The sequence below is a fragment of the Molossus molossus genome, unplaced genomic scaffold, assembly GCF_014108415.1.
Source record: "Molossus molossus isolate mMolMol1 unplaced genomic scaffold, mMolMol1.p scaffold_m16_p_22, whole genome shotgun sequence".
Classification (NCBI taxonomy): Eukaryota; Metazoa; Chordata; class Mammalia; order Chiroptera; family Molossidae; genus Molossus; species Molossus molossus.
Window position 1 is genome coordinate 28,209,103 of NW_023425358.1, and position 18,751 is coordinate 28,227,853.

Sequence of the window (18,751 nt, forward strand, 5' to 3'; positions counted from 1 at the left end):
GTGGTTCCTTCCTGTCCTTAAAGAGAACCAACAGGAGAAGTGTTTGCTCACTGCTAGGAAAAGGCAGACCCCAAGGGGGGTAGCTAGATGCCGCTTCAATGTGCCAGGTGTGTGCGGTTCTTTCCTAAATGATCCTCTCCAGTGCTCACGGTAACCTCAGAAGACAGACATTTCCCCTGTTTTGGAGGTGATGAAGTTGAGGCTTGGGGAAGTGAGGTGCAGTACAGTGTAGAAGCTACTCCGCTGTGCTCTTCCAAGCACCACACGTCATACGCGCTGTCCAAATACCGTACAGAGCAGAGCAGAGAGGACTTGCCACGTACCACGTTTTATGAGTCCAAGTATGTGGAGAAAAAAGGACATCTGTTCCACCTCCCTTATAGTACTACAGCACAGCTCAAAGGCTCAGATACCCATACAATCATTTGGGAAATGCAAAACACCACACAAAAATGCAAATTATTACTTAATAAATGAATGAGTTGATTGACAAGAAGGTGGGATAGGTTGGAGGGTAAGCGTATAGGCTCTGAAATCAGATGGAACTGGGTTGGATGACGTTTTGACCTCTCTGAACCTCGGTTTCCCCATCGGCAAAATCGAGATAAACATATTTTCTGTCTCACAGGGCACCATGAGGCTTTAATGAGTTAGTGTACACGAAATGCTCAGCGTAACATCTAACTTACATTGCTGTGGCCCTGGCCGGTTTGGCTCAGCGGTTGGAGCATCGGCCTGCGGACCAGAGAGTCCCAGGTTCGGTTCCTGCTAAGGGGCACGTACCAAAAAAAAAAACAAACAAACTTACATTGCTGTGGCTGTCGTGGTTATTCTAGCCGTTATTATTATAAACAGCTCGATTAGTCTTAGTTTTCTCATCTGTGAAATGGTAAAAATAAGTCTACCCACCTACAGTGATCTCATCATTTGAAATTCTTGAAAAATACACAAGCCAACTCGGCAGATAAGATGACTCACTCCCCCCACTCAGCAGAGGCTACACACAGCTGGGAAAGGATGTAGTAAGAGGAGATTGGCTCCCCCAGCCACCCCTCCTGGCTGCCTTCCCCCTCCCACTGGCCTTGGGGTGCTCCAGGCAGAGGAAGCTGGCGCGGTCCTGGCTCCCAGTTCCAGGACCCCTGCAGCAACGGCTCCCGCAGCCTCCCAGCATCCTGCTGGCAGGACACAGAGCCAGAAATAGCTCCCCTGGTGCAGGACACCCGCTTCCTCCTCCTCCTCCTGCTTCAGCCTTGTTTGCGGAGACCATCAAATGTGTCCGCTTAGCTTGGCATCTGGTGACTCCGCAGGGGGCAGGCTGGTCCTTGAGCCCTGCCTTTACCAAGCAGGTCTCTGTCCTGTCTTCTGAATCCCACCCTCCAGCCAAGCCCTCGAGCACGGGTTCACTCAACAAATATTTATCGTATACCGAGTTTGTGCCAAGCACTGAACTAGATTGCTTTCCGACTGTACAGGCATAGCCCAATCTCTTCACTCCCTAAACCACCCCGCCCAGGAGACGGAGCCGCCCTGCTCACTGCTCTAAGTAAATAAGCACTGGGCCTTGGTTGTGTCCTGATTACTGGACATATGGAGACAGACAAGACAAAGCCCTCTGGCCAAATATATACATTCACACGCTAATTAAAAGGTTCCGGGATTGCTCTGCTATTGACATTTCTTTCTATCGGTCAACCTAATAGTTTATGTATTTAACAGTAGTTCTCAAAGCTGATTAACCACCGACTAGTTTTTTTCACCTTGGGCAAGTGACTTTGCCTTTCTGAGGTTCTGTTGTTTCATCTGAAAAATGAGGGGGTGTCCTGTCATGAACATTAATCGAAACATTGAGTGTCAAGAGCCTGGTACCAGCAGCATAGGAAGTGTTCTGCGGTTGGTACTTGATCTGATCCTCCGCAAAGCCGTAGCAGTCCCTTTCTGGGAAAGGTAAATCTATTGCCCCCATGCCACCTTCCTTTCCTGCACCAACGACAGACATCAGTAATTGATCAGTGCACAATGGCAGACATCACTAATCGACCAAGGCACTCTTTGCCGCTGATCTCAGATCTAGCCCAGAAGCCATCTCAGCAGGTGCGTCAGGCAAGTACCACTCATTGAAGCTGCTGACACTCTCTATAGAACTTTTTTTTTTCCTTTTTGCCCTTATTCACTCAGTTAGCTGCACAGTCTGTCGTTTGGTTGACACTCTAAAGAATCTCTCTTTTCTCTCTGAACATCATTCTTGGGTGCTGAGTGTAACTTCCTTAGAGACTAAACTACATGGGCAAATTACACGGGCACAGGCCCCGGGGCGTACAGGTGGTGTCCATTAAGTGCAGGTGTAGATGATGTACCTCTGGTCAACAACCTTGGCTCCCAATCTGCTGAATCGCTGATCGATCTTCGGCAAGTTACAAGCCCTCTCTGGACAATTTTGATTTTTTTTTCTTTTTCTCACATGTGTTAGCAAGATGTGGTGGTTGAACTCTTGACGGCTGGAGCCTCAGAAGCTTGGGTTTGAATCCTGGATCCACTTCCTAGCTGTGTTACCTTGGAGAAGTCACACAACCTTCCTGAACCTCAGCTTCCTTGTCTGTTAGATAGTAATAGTACTCATCTCAAAAGCTTAGGGGCTTAAAGGAGATATTGCATGTGCCAGGGGATAATATTTTGACATTAATTTATGCGATGGTTTTCCTTCCTGTATTTCCCTCTTTTTAACCATTTAAGCAGATCTGGGCTCTACCCTCATTGCCTGAGGGGTGGGGGGGCATCTGTCAGGACTGAAAACAGGAAGAATATGAGAGTGTTTTTAGCTTTTGCATTTTGGAAAATTAAAGCCTTTAGGAGAAGGAGATTTATGGACGAGAGAGAGTCTTGGAGAAACACAAAGGAGGAAAGATTTCCCCTGGACTGGGGAGAGGAGAGAAAAAGAAAGAGTGAAAAGGAAGGAGGGAGGGAGAGAGAGATTCCAAAAGACCAGACAGGTGCTCCCTGGGCAGGAATGATCAATGTCACCATGGTAACATGGGTGAACCCATGGCCAATAGCCAGAGCTCTGCCACGCTGGGCAAACTTCGGCGAGTAAAATAACCTCTCTGGGCCTGTGCTCGTCCTTACAACGGAAGGCTCTTTTTTTTTTTTTATTCCTCACCCAAGGACATTTTTCCATTCTTTTTTTTTTGTTCAGGTAGAGTGGGAGGGAGAGAGAGGAATAGAGAGAGAGAGAGAAACATCAATGTGAAAGGGACACATCGAGTGGCTGCCACCCACACGACCAACCAGGGCCGGGGACAAACTACAACCGAGGTACATGCCCTTAGCGGGAACCGAACCTGGTCTCTCTGGACCACAGGCCGACGCTCTAACTGCTGAGCCAAACCGGCCAGGGCAACGGAAGGCTCTTTTTAATCACCCCTACAAGTTAGTGCAAGGACATGGGAGATTCTGGTGCTTAATAAATATCTATCCTCCTAGCCCTTCCTCAATACCGATTATGCTCATAGACCTCTGCTCTAGCTCTCGTCAAGAAAACACATGGTTAACTGCCAACATCTCTTATCTTGCCTTGAAGGGTTATTCTTCTTCATAGGTGGTTCGATAATCTTTTTGCTGGAGGAGGACTTGTAGCATGAAAGGCATTTCCTGCTGTCTGGTTCCTCTTGGGAGTGGTTGCCCAGTGCCAGAGGGAACCATCAGTGCCCTGGGCAACCCCTCACCCAGTACCTGAGGTCAGCCTCACTGCCAGGCAGACCCCTCTGCTACCTGAGCCCAGCCTCCACAGAAATGGTCCACGAAAGGGAAGCTTCCACGGAAGTGATCATCTAAGTGAAGGCAGGAGAACAGGTAGACCTTACCTGCGACCCTTATGCTCCACGTCTTGCCTCTGGGGAAGAAAGTTTGGGGAAGAGACAAGCCTGTGGCAGCAAGCACGTCGGGGCTGCACTCCTAACTCTGACCCTTACGAGATGATGACCTTGGCTCAACCCTCTGGACCTCACTTCTGCCATCTACAAAACAGGGACAGTGGTACCTACGGCCTAGAGTTGGGGTGAAGATACAATGAAGTAATGTCTACACACTGCCATAGAACTTAGTTTACGAACAGGATATCTAAAACTGCGTGGCATTACAAGCAACCTGCATGACCTTGGGCACTTTCCCTGTTCACACGTTAATTCTTTTTGACAATATTAACTCCAGCCCTGCCTGCCAAGTGCTACATGTCTCCCCCGTTAGAATGTAAGCAACTTGAGAGCAGAGGAAACGTTATTCCTTATTATGCTTTGTACATAGTAGCTCAGTGCTGAGTGAAGATATGAATGAGGGGAATGAAATCCCTGTGCACAAGTTAGAAAATAAAGGATCCTGACAATTGTGATTCTTTGTTTCTGATAAGAATGGATGTGCAGAATCATTTCCATCTCAGAGCAGAAAAGCAAGCCTCAGAGGCCTAGATTCTTTGGGGCCGCCACCTTGTAAGTGTCTTGGGAAGAACTAAGGTTGGGAGACCAAATTCAACCAGGCTTTGTGTCTGTAAGGTCTTGGAAAATAAAGTACCTGTGGTGCTGCTGTTTCTTATCCTCGATGAAATGGAATGAATAGACCTAACTTTACCATAAACATAGGGAGATAGTGAAGGCACAAGGTAGGTGCTCAGTAAATGTCAGTTAGTTGGTCTGTTGGTTGGCTGGTGGGGCAAATGGATAAATGGCAGAAGAAAACATTTGGAGAATGGATGAATAAGCAGATATCTGGAGAAGAGATGAATGGATGGTTGGATGAATGAATGAATGAATGAATGAATGCAAGTTTTTTAATGAATGCAGGGTGGGTGGATGGATGGATGGATGGATGGATGGATGGATGGATGGATGGATGGATGACTACGCAGTGGATGGGAAAATAAGATGAGTGAATGTATGGTGAGTGGATGGATGGGTGGATGTGTGAATCAAGTTCTCAGCAAGCAGGAAGTACTGTGCCTGTGAAGAAGGACCTTGATTGTGTAATTACTGCACCTAAATGGGTCGGCAAGGGGTAGATATTGGAATTGAAGCCCAAATTGCTCACCCAAGAAAGGCTTAGTCTCCTCGTTTCTTTCTCTTCCCAGGGAAACTTGCTTCCAGGAGGGTTGCTCCATGAATGTGGCATCAAACTCCTTTGGTGAGTTTGCTCACCCCGAAATAGAACAGCTGGGCAGTGCCAGGGGACATACGTCCTGAGCCACGCTCTCTCTTGGGCACACTGTGGCACTGGATGGAGCAGAATGGAGCCACATATAGAGAAATGCACCCAGCTTGTCAAGAATGTCCTTGTTTCCATATGGTGCTCCTACTTTTTCTCCTCTTCCCTTCCTATGCCAGGAGATTGGGAGACCAGGTATTCCCAACCAGCAGGATTCAAATAATCTCTCTGACATTGCCCAGCTGTGTAAGTTTAGGCAGGTTACTTGTTGCTCTGAACTTAATTTCCTCATCTACAAAATGGAAACTGTCGTAGTGTCTAACGACCTCATAGGACAGTTAAGTGGCTTAAGTGTTATATTGTAGATAAAGCATCTTGCTCGTGGGCATAGAATCATTACTCAGAAACTATTGTTAATCGCTATTATTAAAACTGTGACAGATGAGGTTGAAAAGTGGGCATTTATGTGGTCACTGAGGCAGAGAAGTGAACCCTGGGAGTCAGGAGACCTGGGTTGAAATTCACTGTGTGACTTCGGGCGAGAGCCTTTCCCTCTCTGAGCCTTACCTTCTCCATCTGTACAACAGGGGATGGAAACCACGAGCTCTGCGATTTGGAATTCTTAATTGGGTGAATCATTCTTGTGTCTCTTTGCCATCTCACTCCACCAAAGTGATTCTCTTTTGATCATGAACCCAACTGTCCCAGGGCAACTACTCCAAATAGTCATCTCAGGAATCCGCAATTACCTATGTTAGAGTTTTTTGTCCCATGTTACAAATGTGGACACGGAGGCTCAGGGTGGTGAAGTGACTTGCCCAAGGTCATATAGCTGATAGATGGTGGAGCAGAATTCAAACCCAAGTTCATTAACCACAGAGCCAAAACTCATCCAACCATGCAACACCCCTCCTTTGGTGTGCGCCCCAGCAACATTTGCTTGTGAATGGGAGTGGATGCCTCCCATAGGATTGAGGGGCAGGGTGGCTTTGATGGCACTTTGCCCAAGCCACAAGATGGAAGCCCCTGTGTTTTCTTCTGGAACACATCCAAGGTGTCCAGGGGTACTTAGACCAATCTCTAAGTCCTGCTTTCAAGCCACCACCAGGGACAGTAGGAGCGCTGATCTGCTAAGGGACAGAAATGCCGTTGATCTGGGGAGGAACAGTTAGCGTTCTGGGATGTGGGTGGGTGCAGCCAGTAGACAGCAATCAATTAGCTCCTTTTCTCTTTTCTAGAACCTACTGTCTATGGCATTCATTGCTTGTGGGATCTTAGGTGAGTTACGTAACTATTCTGGACTGCTGGGTTCTTTCCCTAAAATGAAGACTCAGAGAAGGTAGGACAACAGGACTCTGCAGGTCACCCCTAACTCTCTTAGTTGCCAAGCTGTCCTTTCTTTTGGGGTCACCCATGGAAGGGAGGTTTTCAGACTCATGCTCCTTCCACTGCAGTTCAGGGTCTGTTTTCCCACCACCCGGCCCCTGCAGGGGTGGGCTACAGTGATGTTTCTTCCTAGGGCTCCCGAGCTCTGAGTCCCCCCTTCAGTTTTGGGGTCCCACTCCAATCTTTCCATCCCCACCCCGTTGTCATGCTAAGATTTTGAGCCTCAGTTTCTTCACCTGCAGAATGGACATGAAACTGGAACCTACTGTCCTGAGGACCAAATGAGATCAATAGTCGCTGTTGAACTGCAACAGCAGCAGAGGCGACAAACATCATTATTTCATGACATGGCTTTAGGCAAATCATTTCACAGATTTGCGCCTCATCGGTCCTATTTGTAAGACGGGAATGCATTAATTTTTCTGCCTTCTTCCCTAAGGAACTCTGAGCAGGGCGGTGTCTTAGGGCTGGGGTCAAGCGGTCCACATTTCAGCTCCAGCTCTGCCGACATTCATGCTCTGGTCCATGCCCTGTGCTCCATCTGTGCCTCAGTCTCCCCACCTACAAGATGAAGGAGCTGTGTTTAAACTCCTCCAGTGTCCCATCTGGCTAAACGCCACAGTGAGGTGATGCCGCTTTATAAGAACCTAACCTTCGAAGGCGCTCTTATGAGAAGGGTTGCCCACTGGGAGCAAATGTCCCACAGTGAATGGTGGCCCTGAGCCATCCTGCACCACTGCCCAGATACCTGCACCTGGGAGAGAGGGCTGGGCCCCAGAGTCACCTGCCACCTGGCTGTGTAAGGGAGGCCGGCCAAACAAAAGCCTTGTTATCAGCTGGGAGCTTGAAATACGATCCCAGAAACAGCCAGAGCTGCTCACCTGCTCTGCTGGGCACAGGCTGGGTCCAGGTGGACACCTCCTCAGGATCCCAGACCAGGCCTCGGGCAGCATATGCCACAGGAGGTCTTTATGAAGCAGGGTGCCCTGCCTCACAGTGGGGGGCTGGGGGCAAGGGGGAGTGGTGTCTGGCCACCTGATCACAGCAGGGAAGTTCAAACATGAACCTTGGCATTGGGCAAACACCACTTTCCTGAACACAGAGCTGACAGGCTACGGACCTTGGGTAAATCCCTCCCCCTTTGTGGGTCTCAGTTTCCCCATCCACAAAATGAGGAGCTGAGTTAGATCAGTGGGCCCTCAAGATCTTTTGATCTTGTACCTCTCGGTAAGCGATTTTGAGAAGGACACCCCCATATATGTGTATTGACTTATAAATTATATATACACACTGTGGTTTCAAAACATATCACCCCTCCACATGCAAAATGAGTAGATTGGATTATCTCTAAACACTTTAGCTCCTAAACTCTAATGCCGTACATCTGTACATCTTTGAGTTTCTTCATCTGTACCACATGTGTCTATACCCACATGCCCTCATTAATTATTCATTTAACAAATATTTAATGATCCTCAACCATGGGCCACTGTCCTAGGTACTGAGATACAGCAAATGAGACAGACATGGTCTCTACCTTTAGTAGTTCAAACAGTTCTCAAAAGAAATAACATCACTGTTCGCAAATATTGGCAATTTCACACCACCAGGCAGAAAGTGAGTTGATGAAGAAAAAGTCTGAAAATCCATGCATCCCACCAACATTTGTTTGGTCCTCTGTAATGTATCAGGTGAGACAGATACACCAACAAGCGCACAGATAGCCTGTCCTCCTGAAACTTGCGGTCCATTAGGAGAGGTACACTTGAATCAACAATCCCACAAGCAATATAAAATTACAAATGTGTTGAGAACCAAGAAAGGTACTACAGTGCTCAGAACGTCTGTAAAGTGGGGTGCGACGTAGTTTGGAGCATTACAGAAGGGTTCCCTAAGAAAACAGCATTGGAGTTGAGATCCAAAAGTGGAGTAGGTATAAATTAGGCACCATGGGAGAGGGGAGCTTTCCTGGCAGCATGTGCAAAGGCCCTGAGGCAGGAAGGTCATGAAAAGCTTGTAACTGAAAGGAGTAGGGTGCCCCAGGAGGAGAGGGAGTGAGGGGCAGTATTTTGTGGACAGGAACTGGACCCTAAAGAAATTTTGGACCTTGGCAGGGAGTTGGTCCTGTATTCTATAAACCAAGGGATAATGATGGAGGTCTGTGGATGGACGGAGGGGGTATATCTGATTTGCTTTGGGTTCTTCTGGCTCAGTGTGGAGAACAGGCAAGGACATAAGAGTGTTGTGAGATGAGATTATAACAATGGCGACTGCCTAGATCGGATGTAAAACAACATATGAGCCTAACAAAGCTGAGCACCCACACCCTGAAAAGCCAAACCGCAGTGTCAGGAAGGGAGGAATGCAGTTAGGTGCAATCGGGCCGACCCGCGTTCAGATCCCCCTGTCATCACTTCCAAACTGCGCGCCCTTGAGCAAGCCACTCTCCCCTCCCTGGCCTGTTTTCCTTCCCTGCAAAGTGTAGGGAACTATAAACAGCATTTAAGAGCTCCGGGTTCTCTCCCGGTTCTGACTCTTACCAGCCAGGGGCCCTCGAGCTGGTCACCTCCACTCTGTGTGCCTCAGTTTCTTCATCTGTAAAACAGGGTCTTAAAAACACCTGTCTCCTAGAGTTCTTGTGAGGATGGAATTAGACAACGGAGGAAACGTGATCAGCACATAATAACGCAAGGAGCACACATTTGCCACCATGAGTGAGCGTGCACATGTACCGTGACACTCACGCTTCGGGCCCAGATGGTACCTCTCCTCCCGCGGGAGTGTGACTGTCTTGTAAGATTCCAGCTCACTTGCGTAAGCTTAACCTTTAATGAAGCTGGGGAACAGGGATCTGGTGTTTCTGCTCAGTGGTGCTGTCAGTAGGATGTAAGCCCTGGGAATCAGGCAACCAGGGGGTCTCCCGATGAGGGATATTTGCGTCCAGAGGATCTTAATATTTGTTTTGAACAGACACGTGTAGACGTGAATTACTTAATGACTGTTTTAGGGTTCGGCGTGGTTCCTGTATTTGGTTTGGCTTTGTCTCGATGACATCTTAATTCTGTGTTTTATTTCATGGAGCTCCGTACACAGGCTGTGGCATATGGGAGCTCCCTCAGCAACATCTCCAATGGAGATGGGGGAGGGGGAGAGAGGGAGAAGGGGAGGGAGGACCGGGAGCAGACTGTGGCTTCAAGGGTGTTGCGGGTGTGCAGTGAAGGAGCTGCTGGGTGAGAGGGATGGTCTAGATTTGCACGCATGAATATGAGAGATACATCAAACCCTCACTGTCATGGGAACAAGATTTGCCACTGCTATTTGGAAGTCTAAACAGTGTCTTTTTCAATTTCCTAATCTGATTGATCACAATCAGAGAGATTGTAAATTTCATGCTTGCCCATAATACATGGAGGGCCCAGCTAAGCTTCTGACGCTGCTATTCAAAGTCATCCCTGGCTGCATTAGAGTCAGGAGAGAGGAGCCCAGAGAAGCCGAGCAGAGGCAGGACCCTGACTGGGGGGGCAGGAGCTCCACTGGGAACCCCTATATGCTCCCAGTCTAGGAGCGGCGCACCCAGGAAGTCCTTAACTGGCTTACAAGGCCCCGCTTCATCTGTTTCCTGCCTACATCTACAGGGTCCTCTTCTGTCTTCCCCTCCCTCCCTCTGCTGCAGCCACATTGACTTTCTTGCTGCTCCTCAAACACACCCAGCATGTTTCTACCCCCGGGCCTTTGCACTGCTGTTCCCTCTGTCTCAAACACGCTTCCCCAGTTATCCTCACAACTTGCTCCCTCCCTTCAGCCAGGTCCCTGACCCTCTCATCCGACACAGCAGTCCCTCCCCTTTCCTTCCATCCCCCCCTCATTTGATTCTTCTCTAAAGCCCTTATTGCCACCTGATCTTATGTGTTTGTTGCTTCGTTCATTACCTTTCTCCCCGCACAAGAGCAGGAACTTCACATTGTTCACTGCTGCGCCCAGTAGAAGCTCAACAACACTGTCAAATGAATGAAGGTGCAACCTGAGTTTTTAGCACTTTTTCCACATTATGTATTCATTCCCCTGCCATTTGTCTGCGACACAGGGGGGCTGACTCTGATCCCCCTGACCATCAGTGGCTGCTTAAGGAATGCAGACGGAATATCATTTTAGCCGGAGCTAGACCGTGAAGGATAAGAAACCCAATGGCCCACACCAGAGTCTGCATCCTTCAGCCAGTGACAGGGAAGCTGGACATTTCCTGTTGATGGGCAGTTCCCTTCCCCGGCCCTCCTCCCTCAGCACGGACGATGGTCCCCCAGCAGATAAGGTCCCCCCAGGGAGTTTAACCTGCTTTTCTTCTAGGAAAAGATCTTTCTGAAACTCTACTGGGGATAAAGGCCTTGCTCGTTCTGATCATCCCTTGCGTTTGTAGGTGAAACTGATGAAAGAAATGCATCATTGCCATTTTACAGCTCAGATAACTAAGGATAACGATGTGCCGATAAACTAGGGACTCCCTGCTCCCAGAGGGTATCTTTCTCCTCTGGTTTTCCACAGCCCCCCTTTATTCCTACCTACATGATATCGCTCTCCACACCGTCTGCCTCACGCCAATGCACTCGTGTTTGTGAATCCCTTTCCGAGGCCTCGGAGGGAGCGGCGGTGCTCCATTCATCTTCTCCTCCATGATGGGCCTGGCACGTCGTGCTAATAAAAACTATGATTTATTATTAATAGTGAGAGCTAACACTGATGGAGTCCTCACCGTGTGCCAAACAGCACTTTCCAGAAACCAGTCCATGCAGCCCTCATAACCGCGTAGGGGTGGCTATTATTAGCTCCATCTTGTGGATGGGGAAACCAAGACAGAGAAGGTCAAGGTGCTCGTTGGAAGTCACAGAGCCAGGACGTGTTCACAAACAGTGAAAGGGGCCACTTCTTTTGATGAGTTTGCCATCGGGCCCTATCAGATTTTTTTAGCAGCTCCACACCTCTCCAGGGACTCTCTAGAAAATGCCAGAATCTCATTCTCAGGTGAATCTAGAGCAATGGAGCAGGCAGGTTGCAAAGCCAAGGGACCCCGGCTGCGGAGGGGCGTGGCATTCTCTCTCATCTCATCAGGTGGCTCATGTCATAGTAATGAGACTGCCATCTATGGGGGTCTTGGTCTGGGCCTGGGACTGGGCCATGTTCTTTACATGAATGATCTCATTCACGCCTCACTATAACCCCATCCACTGAGTACCTCACAGATAATGGGGAAACTGAGGCAGAGAGTGGTGAAGGGACGAGCAGATTCCAAAGCTCAGATAGAGCAGAGCGGAATTTCAGGCCGGGTGGTTCTGACAAACCTCACCTTGAACCATTCAGCTTTCTCTGCCTCAGAAACATTCTCACACCTCAGAGCAAGTCTTAGTGACAAGCAGTGAAAGAACTCGGCTTCGTGAAGCCCCTACGACTTCTTCCGCCTCACAGGAAAGTAAACCTGGAAGAAAGAACATTTTTTAAATGTCCTGTGTCCCCTGCAGCGTGCCAGAGGGGCACACCACCAAGGCTTCTCTCCTCATTCAGGGAGTCCAGCTTTTAGGGGTGTGTCCCCTTCTTGGTGGCTGGGAGTGGGGGCGGAGTTCATGGAGGCTCCTAGAAGTCTAGGACGCACTTCCAGGTGGCATTTAGTCCAGCCTCCTGCTCCCATCCCAGCCGACATGTCTAACCTCCCAGCCAGCCCGACATCTACATCCGAGGAGCTTTATTCTGACAGCAACGAGAGTCAAGTCTGCTTGCAGCCCGTGTGTCTGGATTGTGCTGATCAGATCCCCAGAGTCGGGACCGGGAGTGGTGCAGGGGGGAGCTCACCTGCCGCTGGACCACGTGGACCCTGCGCTTGACGCATCCGACTGGCACTGACATCTCCCGCCGCCCAGGTCTCTGACAGCGCGTTCCCAGAGGAACACAGCCCAATCGGACAGGAGCCCCTACCGACCCCTGGATACCATTCAACAAACCTCAGCTTCCAGAAGAAGAGAGGTTGGACCCAAACAATACCACGCCCTGCCCAGAGAAAAGCCTTCACGGGTCCCAGGGCAGGCTCTCTCCCTGCCCGGTCGAACGTTGGCTCTTAACCACGGGCTGTCAGGAAATCAGCTCCCGGCAGCCCCGCTCTGGGCTCCAGGGCACCGTCAGCACAACCGTACTCACTGATACCTTGGCACGAAGGGGGGGTCTTGAATGAAATGGTTCGAAGGCATTTTTCCTGGCTTACAATTTGGCTGTCTTTCCCTTTCTGCAGTAAAATCTCCAATAGTTTAGAATTTATGATCCTTTGGACGGGGACTGGGCTGCAGCCTGCTTCTGGACTATTCTGAATAGAAAGGCTTTTCGAAGAAAATGTATAGCTTGCCAAAAGAATTGTAGAGGGGATGCTCCTTCTATTTGAAGGGGGACCCCTCTCTAGCCTTTACCAGCACAAACAATTGATATTCTACTTACAAATGATTTTTACGTGTTCATTAAGTCCTCAACGGCTGTTGGTCCGGAGGATTATTCCAGTTCGAGCTGGCCCCAAACCCTAAGCTTTCCACTTTGAGCCTAAACGTCTTGGGTACAAACTTTCCCGGACTAAGCAATTAACAAAGATAATTAATTAATGCCAGGGAAAATGACTGTGCTTCCTTGGTGGGGATGAAAGATGGGGGTCTCTTATACTCCAAGGATCTTATGGATCCACACGGTGGTTTCCAGCTCCCAGCTGGAACGGAGCAAGGTTTGACCATGGTGACCCTACCTCCTGGTTTGCCTGGGATAGTTCCTGTTAGGATTTTGAGCCTTCTCTAGACTGGCAGCACCTGGCCACCTCTATACAAATCCAAAGAATACTCCATAAAGAGGCTGCACCAGTCCTTGCTGAATCCCGATATTTTTCAGCTGCCCCCAGCCCCTACCTGAGTCAGATCAGAGAGAGCTCACCTTCCCTTAGGGAGGGGAATTATGGGAACCCTCACACTTGGTGTCTCAATGTAGTTGCCTGTTAGAGTTGAAATCCCACAGTTTTTATTGTCAGCCTTAATGTCAGCAGGCATGAGGAGCACAGTCCTGGAAGGGGTTGTTGGTTTTCTTCGGCCATCATCACGTTGAGCCGTTTGCGTCTGCGGCTACTGAACCACCACTGTGCCCGCACAGGGCAGGAAGGGTTTTACCTGACTCAGTGCACATAACTCACTGCCTGACATGGCTACTGTTATTATTTCTGTATACAAGGTGACAGAACAGGCTCAGCAAGGTAGAGCCACTTTGTCTGGGACACGCAGCTAAAGGGTAGAACCAGAATAGGAATCCAGGTTTGTCTGCCTCTCAAGTCTGAACTGGTAACCACGATGGTGGACTGCCTCCTACACTGTTACACCGTTCTGACATTTGAGTCCGACATCTGCTTGCAATTTGATACATTATAAAGCTATTGCCTCATCAAGTATGCCTCCCAGAGGGGGAGAGAAGGGGCGAGGGGGAATAGGGACACTTCACTCCGAGTGCTCGTACGATGTATGCATATTGCTATGAAATCAACAAATTGAATGTAAGTGTCTATCCTGGTACTAAATGATCTTCAGAGACAGACTTACATAATCCGGGGGAAGTTCATTCAGCAGGTAGCCCTCATCTGTAAACAAATATGAAGTGTGTAACCAACAGAACTGGCTGGTGGCTCCTTCGCCTCCTCCCCCACCTCCCTGCAGAGCAGATCTGCTGACTGTGAACTGGGCTTGACTCGCGGAACTAAACAACATTTCTGATGAGACCAAGTCCCCAGGTTGCCTCTTGAGGAAGCCACCAGGGCTATGCCCATGTCTGTGTCCCTTCCCTTCCTAAGAACTCTGCTTTAGAAACATGCACTTACACCCTGTGAGTAAGCGTAGAACATTAAAAAGGAGCTGGAAAGTGACCAGCGTTGGACGTGGCTGGCTGGGTTGAGAATGGGGATGATTCAGGTTTTATAGACAGCCTTTCCTGAAGACTTAAATAAATACTAATGCTTCCTGCTCACTCACCCCCCCCCCCCAAAAAAAACACCCCAGGAGTAATGGCTGTCAAAGGAATCAGTCGGTTCTACAGGGTGGCCACACCTGTTACCGAAGTATCGAAGAGGATCCTTCCAGCATGACATAAATGAGAGGCTTAGGGCTCAGACTTTCCACTCAGCGGTGGAGACCCAGACCATGAAAAGACACCAGGGGTGAAATGATACCTGTGTGGGGAGGGTTGGCTATGGTGAGATTCTCAGCTGGATGAAGTTGGGATTTATACAAAGATACAAAAAGCATGAGAGTTGGAAGACCTTGTGGGCAGTTCACATGACTGAGAAGAAGAGAAGAGCATGCCAGTAACAGGCTGACCGGCACAGGGCGAGGGTCCCAGCCAGGAGCGCATGATGCAGGCTTTTCACAATTTAAATGCCACCAGGAATCTCCTCTGCTCAGCCTGGACCCCTGAAGTCTAGGGATGAGCCTGGACCAAATGCCACGCTTCTCGTTTCCAGTGAAATTCCCTCTAGTCCCTTCTACAAGGGCACATTTTTTTGCCCAACGCAGCACCTGATTTGCCAACAGTAGGTGCTCTCACTCCAAAGGGGGAACGGATGGCACAAACCCAAGATGATAAAACCGATAAAACCGCTGACGTCAAAACTCTCTACAAAGAACCTCCTTCCAAGCAAAGAAACCTCAGCTTTTGACGGCATAGAGTGTTATTGTTCCCCTTCTCCAGCCTGTGTCAGAGGGGGTCCCCTCCCTCCCATCCACAAACACTGGCTGCTGCTGTCTGTAGCCCACTATATCCTGCTGGCCCATCACCCCATCCACCCATTCCCAATGTGGGGCACCCATTTTTTCTAAAGACCTGGATGAGCCAGGTCCCTATCAGACCGTGAATAGTTCTCTAGTCTGAGTTTGGTTTTAGGATTGAGTCCTTGTCAGTCCTCCACCCCACAGCCACTGAAAAGTTCAGGTCCAGTTGTGCCAGAACAGGCATCCTGTCTGAAGCATTTTCCCAGACATATTTTCAATCTACTCTCTTAATGAGGCCTGCCAGGATTAATAAATCCTCCAAGTGGTCTCCCCTGGTCCACTTCTTTATCTCCCACCAAACCACTCATCCAACACCAGCAAATTATGAGTTTTCATACTGCCTTGATTTTCCCTGACAGGGGGCACAGCCTCTTTTCCTTTCATTCTCAAACTCCTCTAAATTGAGTGATTCACGGAAAGAACTGGGTTTTCTCCATCCCGGAATTCTTCTGTTTTGCCCAGCCTTCTCTCCATGCGCCTCGCATCCTCTCCTCCCTCTTTCTGCATCCCTTTCTCTTCTTCCCTTTTCCACCCCTTACCCCCATCGCGCCGTGTCCACCACCACCTAAGGATCTCTCCCCCTGCCTGAGTTCAAAACAGCCAGATCCTTTTTTGAAAAACCAGACAAAACTCTTCCAAGTGCTTGTGGAAGGCTCCTCCCTGACTCTTCAGCTCTGTTCCTGGTTTTGGATGCTGGGAAGGAGAGAATCCAGCAGCAACAGCAGCCAGAAAGGCATGGAACAGGGTGCTGTTTGGGGTGTGTTTGAGGGAACAGCACATCGGCTCTCGTCAAGACCTTCCGAGCTCACTAGTTTCTGAGCTGAGTACAGAAATGTGCCACTATCTCTGAACACTGCTTGAGCGGGTTCAACTCGCATCTTCTCTTTCTATACCTCCTGCCACCCCAGATCCACATTCCTCCCCCACCCAGTGCTCTGAGCTCTGTGATACCCAGAAAACTTTCTCAGTCAAGTCGTATTCCACCCTAAGCAAGCAAAACCTCTTGAATAGAAGCTGCCAGGTCAGCAGACAGTTGTGTCTCCTTGCTAAAGACTCCCTGTCCCTTCTCACCAGCTCCCACCTTGTACAAGCAATTAATTCCTGTGCTCCAGCGGGAGGGAGCGAGTAGTGACGAAAAAAGACAGGCACTCTGGCCCAGCTGCCTGCATCTACCCTTCAGGGCTGCGGGGCACAGGCCAGAAAGGGGGAGAATCAGGGTCTCCCCTCTTAAGAAGGAGGTCATTACCTTGGCAGCGGCTTGCGGGCTGTAATACTGGCGACAATGATGCTCTCAGGACGTGGGGTGGCCACAGCTTTAAAGGTTCCTCGCCAGAACTTCTCAAAAAGCTGCTTCTCGCCTTGCTGAACGCTCGCCATAGCCAACCCAAAGGGGCCAGGGCGCCCGGGGCGCTGTCCGAAGTGCTGAAACGTTGATTCCACCCGGGGCACACCCGGCTCCAGGCTCTGTCTGCACGAACCCCAGAGGGATGGGGTGGGAAAGATCGGGGTTCAGGGCGGGGGGTGGGGCGCCTCAGCCGGGTAGACAGGGGAGAAAGATGCTTGTTCCCGGCTTTCTTTGGCTTCTGGGTTGGCTCCGGGCTGCGCTCCGAGCTCGCGGAGCTTCGGCGCCCCAGTCAGGGAAGGGAAGGCTGGCTTTCTCGGCAGCGCCAGGAGAGGAGAGGCGACAGGGTCGTCTGTGTGTGTGTGTGTGTGTGTGCGCGTGCGTGCGCGTGTGAGCTCAGGCGCGCCCGGGTTTTGTCTCTCGCACAATGTGACGTTGGAAAAGGAGGCTGGTCGCGCGAGCTGCACTTTCCTCCCCCTTCTCGGTCTCTCCTCCCCACCAACTCCCTCCTCCTCCCCCTCTGCCTCCTGCCGCCATCTGCATAACAAAAGCCCGCAGGTCCTGGGAGGAGAAAGGGCGGGGCGTGCGCCTGTCACTAGGGCCCCGCGGCGACAGAGTTGCAGCTCTGACCCCTCGGAGAAGCCCTCTTGGCACCCTGAACTGAACCAGGCTGTAGATCCTGCTTCCCAGCCCTCTCCCCTCCTCTCCCATTGCGGGGGGCCTTCCCCTATCCAGTCTTGGGTGTGATGCAGGCCTGGCCACCTCCCTTCCCAGCTCTTTCACAAGTCTTGCAGCGGATCTCCTATTGAAAGGGGAAGTAAAAAACTTAACCTCTCCGCCCAAGCCAACCTGCACCCTTCACTTCTGGGAGGCACTGCCTAGGCCGGAAAGGGGGTTCTCTGTGTTCCTCTTTGCGCCTGAGCGCCTCCAGATCCCCACCACTCAGAAAGTGCCGTTTGATGGACAATCCGTCACCAATTCAGCTTCTCGCCATCTGCCGAGCAGGGGCCCCGCCCGCAGAGGGGCGCAGAGTTACATCTGTGCCTGCGGTGCTTTTGTGCCTCTCAGCCAGTCCGTCCAACCTCCCGCTGCTACCCAGTCCACGGGGGAGCACCCCCAGCCCACCCCGCCCCAGCCACTCCAGGGGAATCCGGCTATAGCACTTTTCCTAACACAGCTTGCCTGGGCGTCTGTTTTGGAAAACAAAGCATTTGGGGATGGGTATTAAGGGGGGAATCTGAGGATTACGTGTGGGGTGGGGGGATAGTTACTTTTCAGGCTCTCTCTCCATTTTCTCCCACCTTCCCAGTTCAACCCTAATCCCAGAAAGTGAAAGCTTAGAACCACAAATAAATTCTGGATGCAGAGGGTTTGGGCAGAATGTCTCTTCTTTCACCCCCAGGGTTTTCATTAGGAAAAGGAGGTCATTGAAGGACCCCTTAGCTCATCTCTCCCCTGGAGCCCTTTCATCTCAGTAGAGTTGCTATAGCCACTCCCCAGGCTGCAGACTCCTGGAAAAAAAACTCGCAGAGTCTTAAAGGCCTCCAAGCACCTGGCTCCGGGTCTCAGCCACAGCCCGAATAGACCCACGCTCTTGCTGATGCTGATAGCGATGGGACTAATTGCCCCCCCCCCACCCCCCATGTGAACTTCAGGAATTCTTTGAAATGGAACCAGAAGGGAATGAAGCAGAAAGGGGAGGAGAAACACAGAGAGAACATGGAAGAAGAGAAGGAAAAGAAGCCCTGGAGTAACAACATATTGGTCCAGCAGTGCATATATGTTGGATATGTGTATGTGTGTTTGGATATTTGTGTGCCTGCTTATTGAGTGCCTGGGAGCGCTGCTCGCTCTGCAGTGACCCCTTCTGGTCGACAACAAAAGATACATCTGCTGATTTTTTAAAGGAGGTTGCCACTGCCCAGAGGTGGGGTTGGTTAGGGCTGGGGAGCTTGGAGGTAAAGGAAAGTGGAGACTGGGCTCCACCTCTCTGTTCCCCACCTGCCTCTCAAAA

General features: G+C 50.2%; 1 protein-coding gene across 1 annotated transcript in view; it reads right to left on the bottom strand.

Annotated features, from left to right (window-relative positions):
• SRRM4 (serine/arginine repetitive matrix 4) overlaps positions 1-16,910 on the bottom strand; it is a 140,509-nt gene extending 123,599 nt beyond the window's left edge. The window contains exon 1 of the mRNA XM_036277054.1: positions 16,642-16,910. Coding sequence (XP_036132947.1) covers positions 16,642-16,772 — 131 coding nt within the window. The 5' untranslated portion in view covers positions 16,773-16,910. The remainder of the gene's footprint in view (positions 1-16,641) is intronic.
• Positions 16,911-18,751: the final 1,841 nt, after the last annotated feature.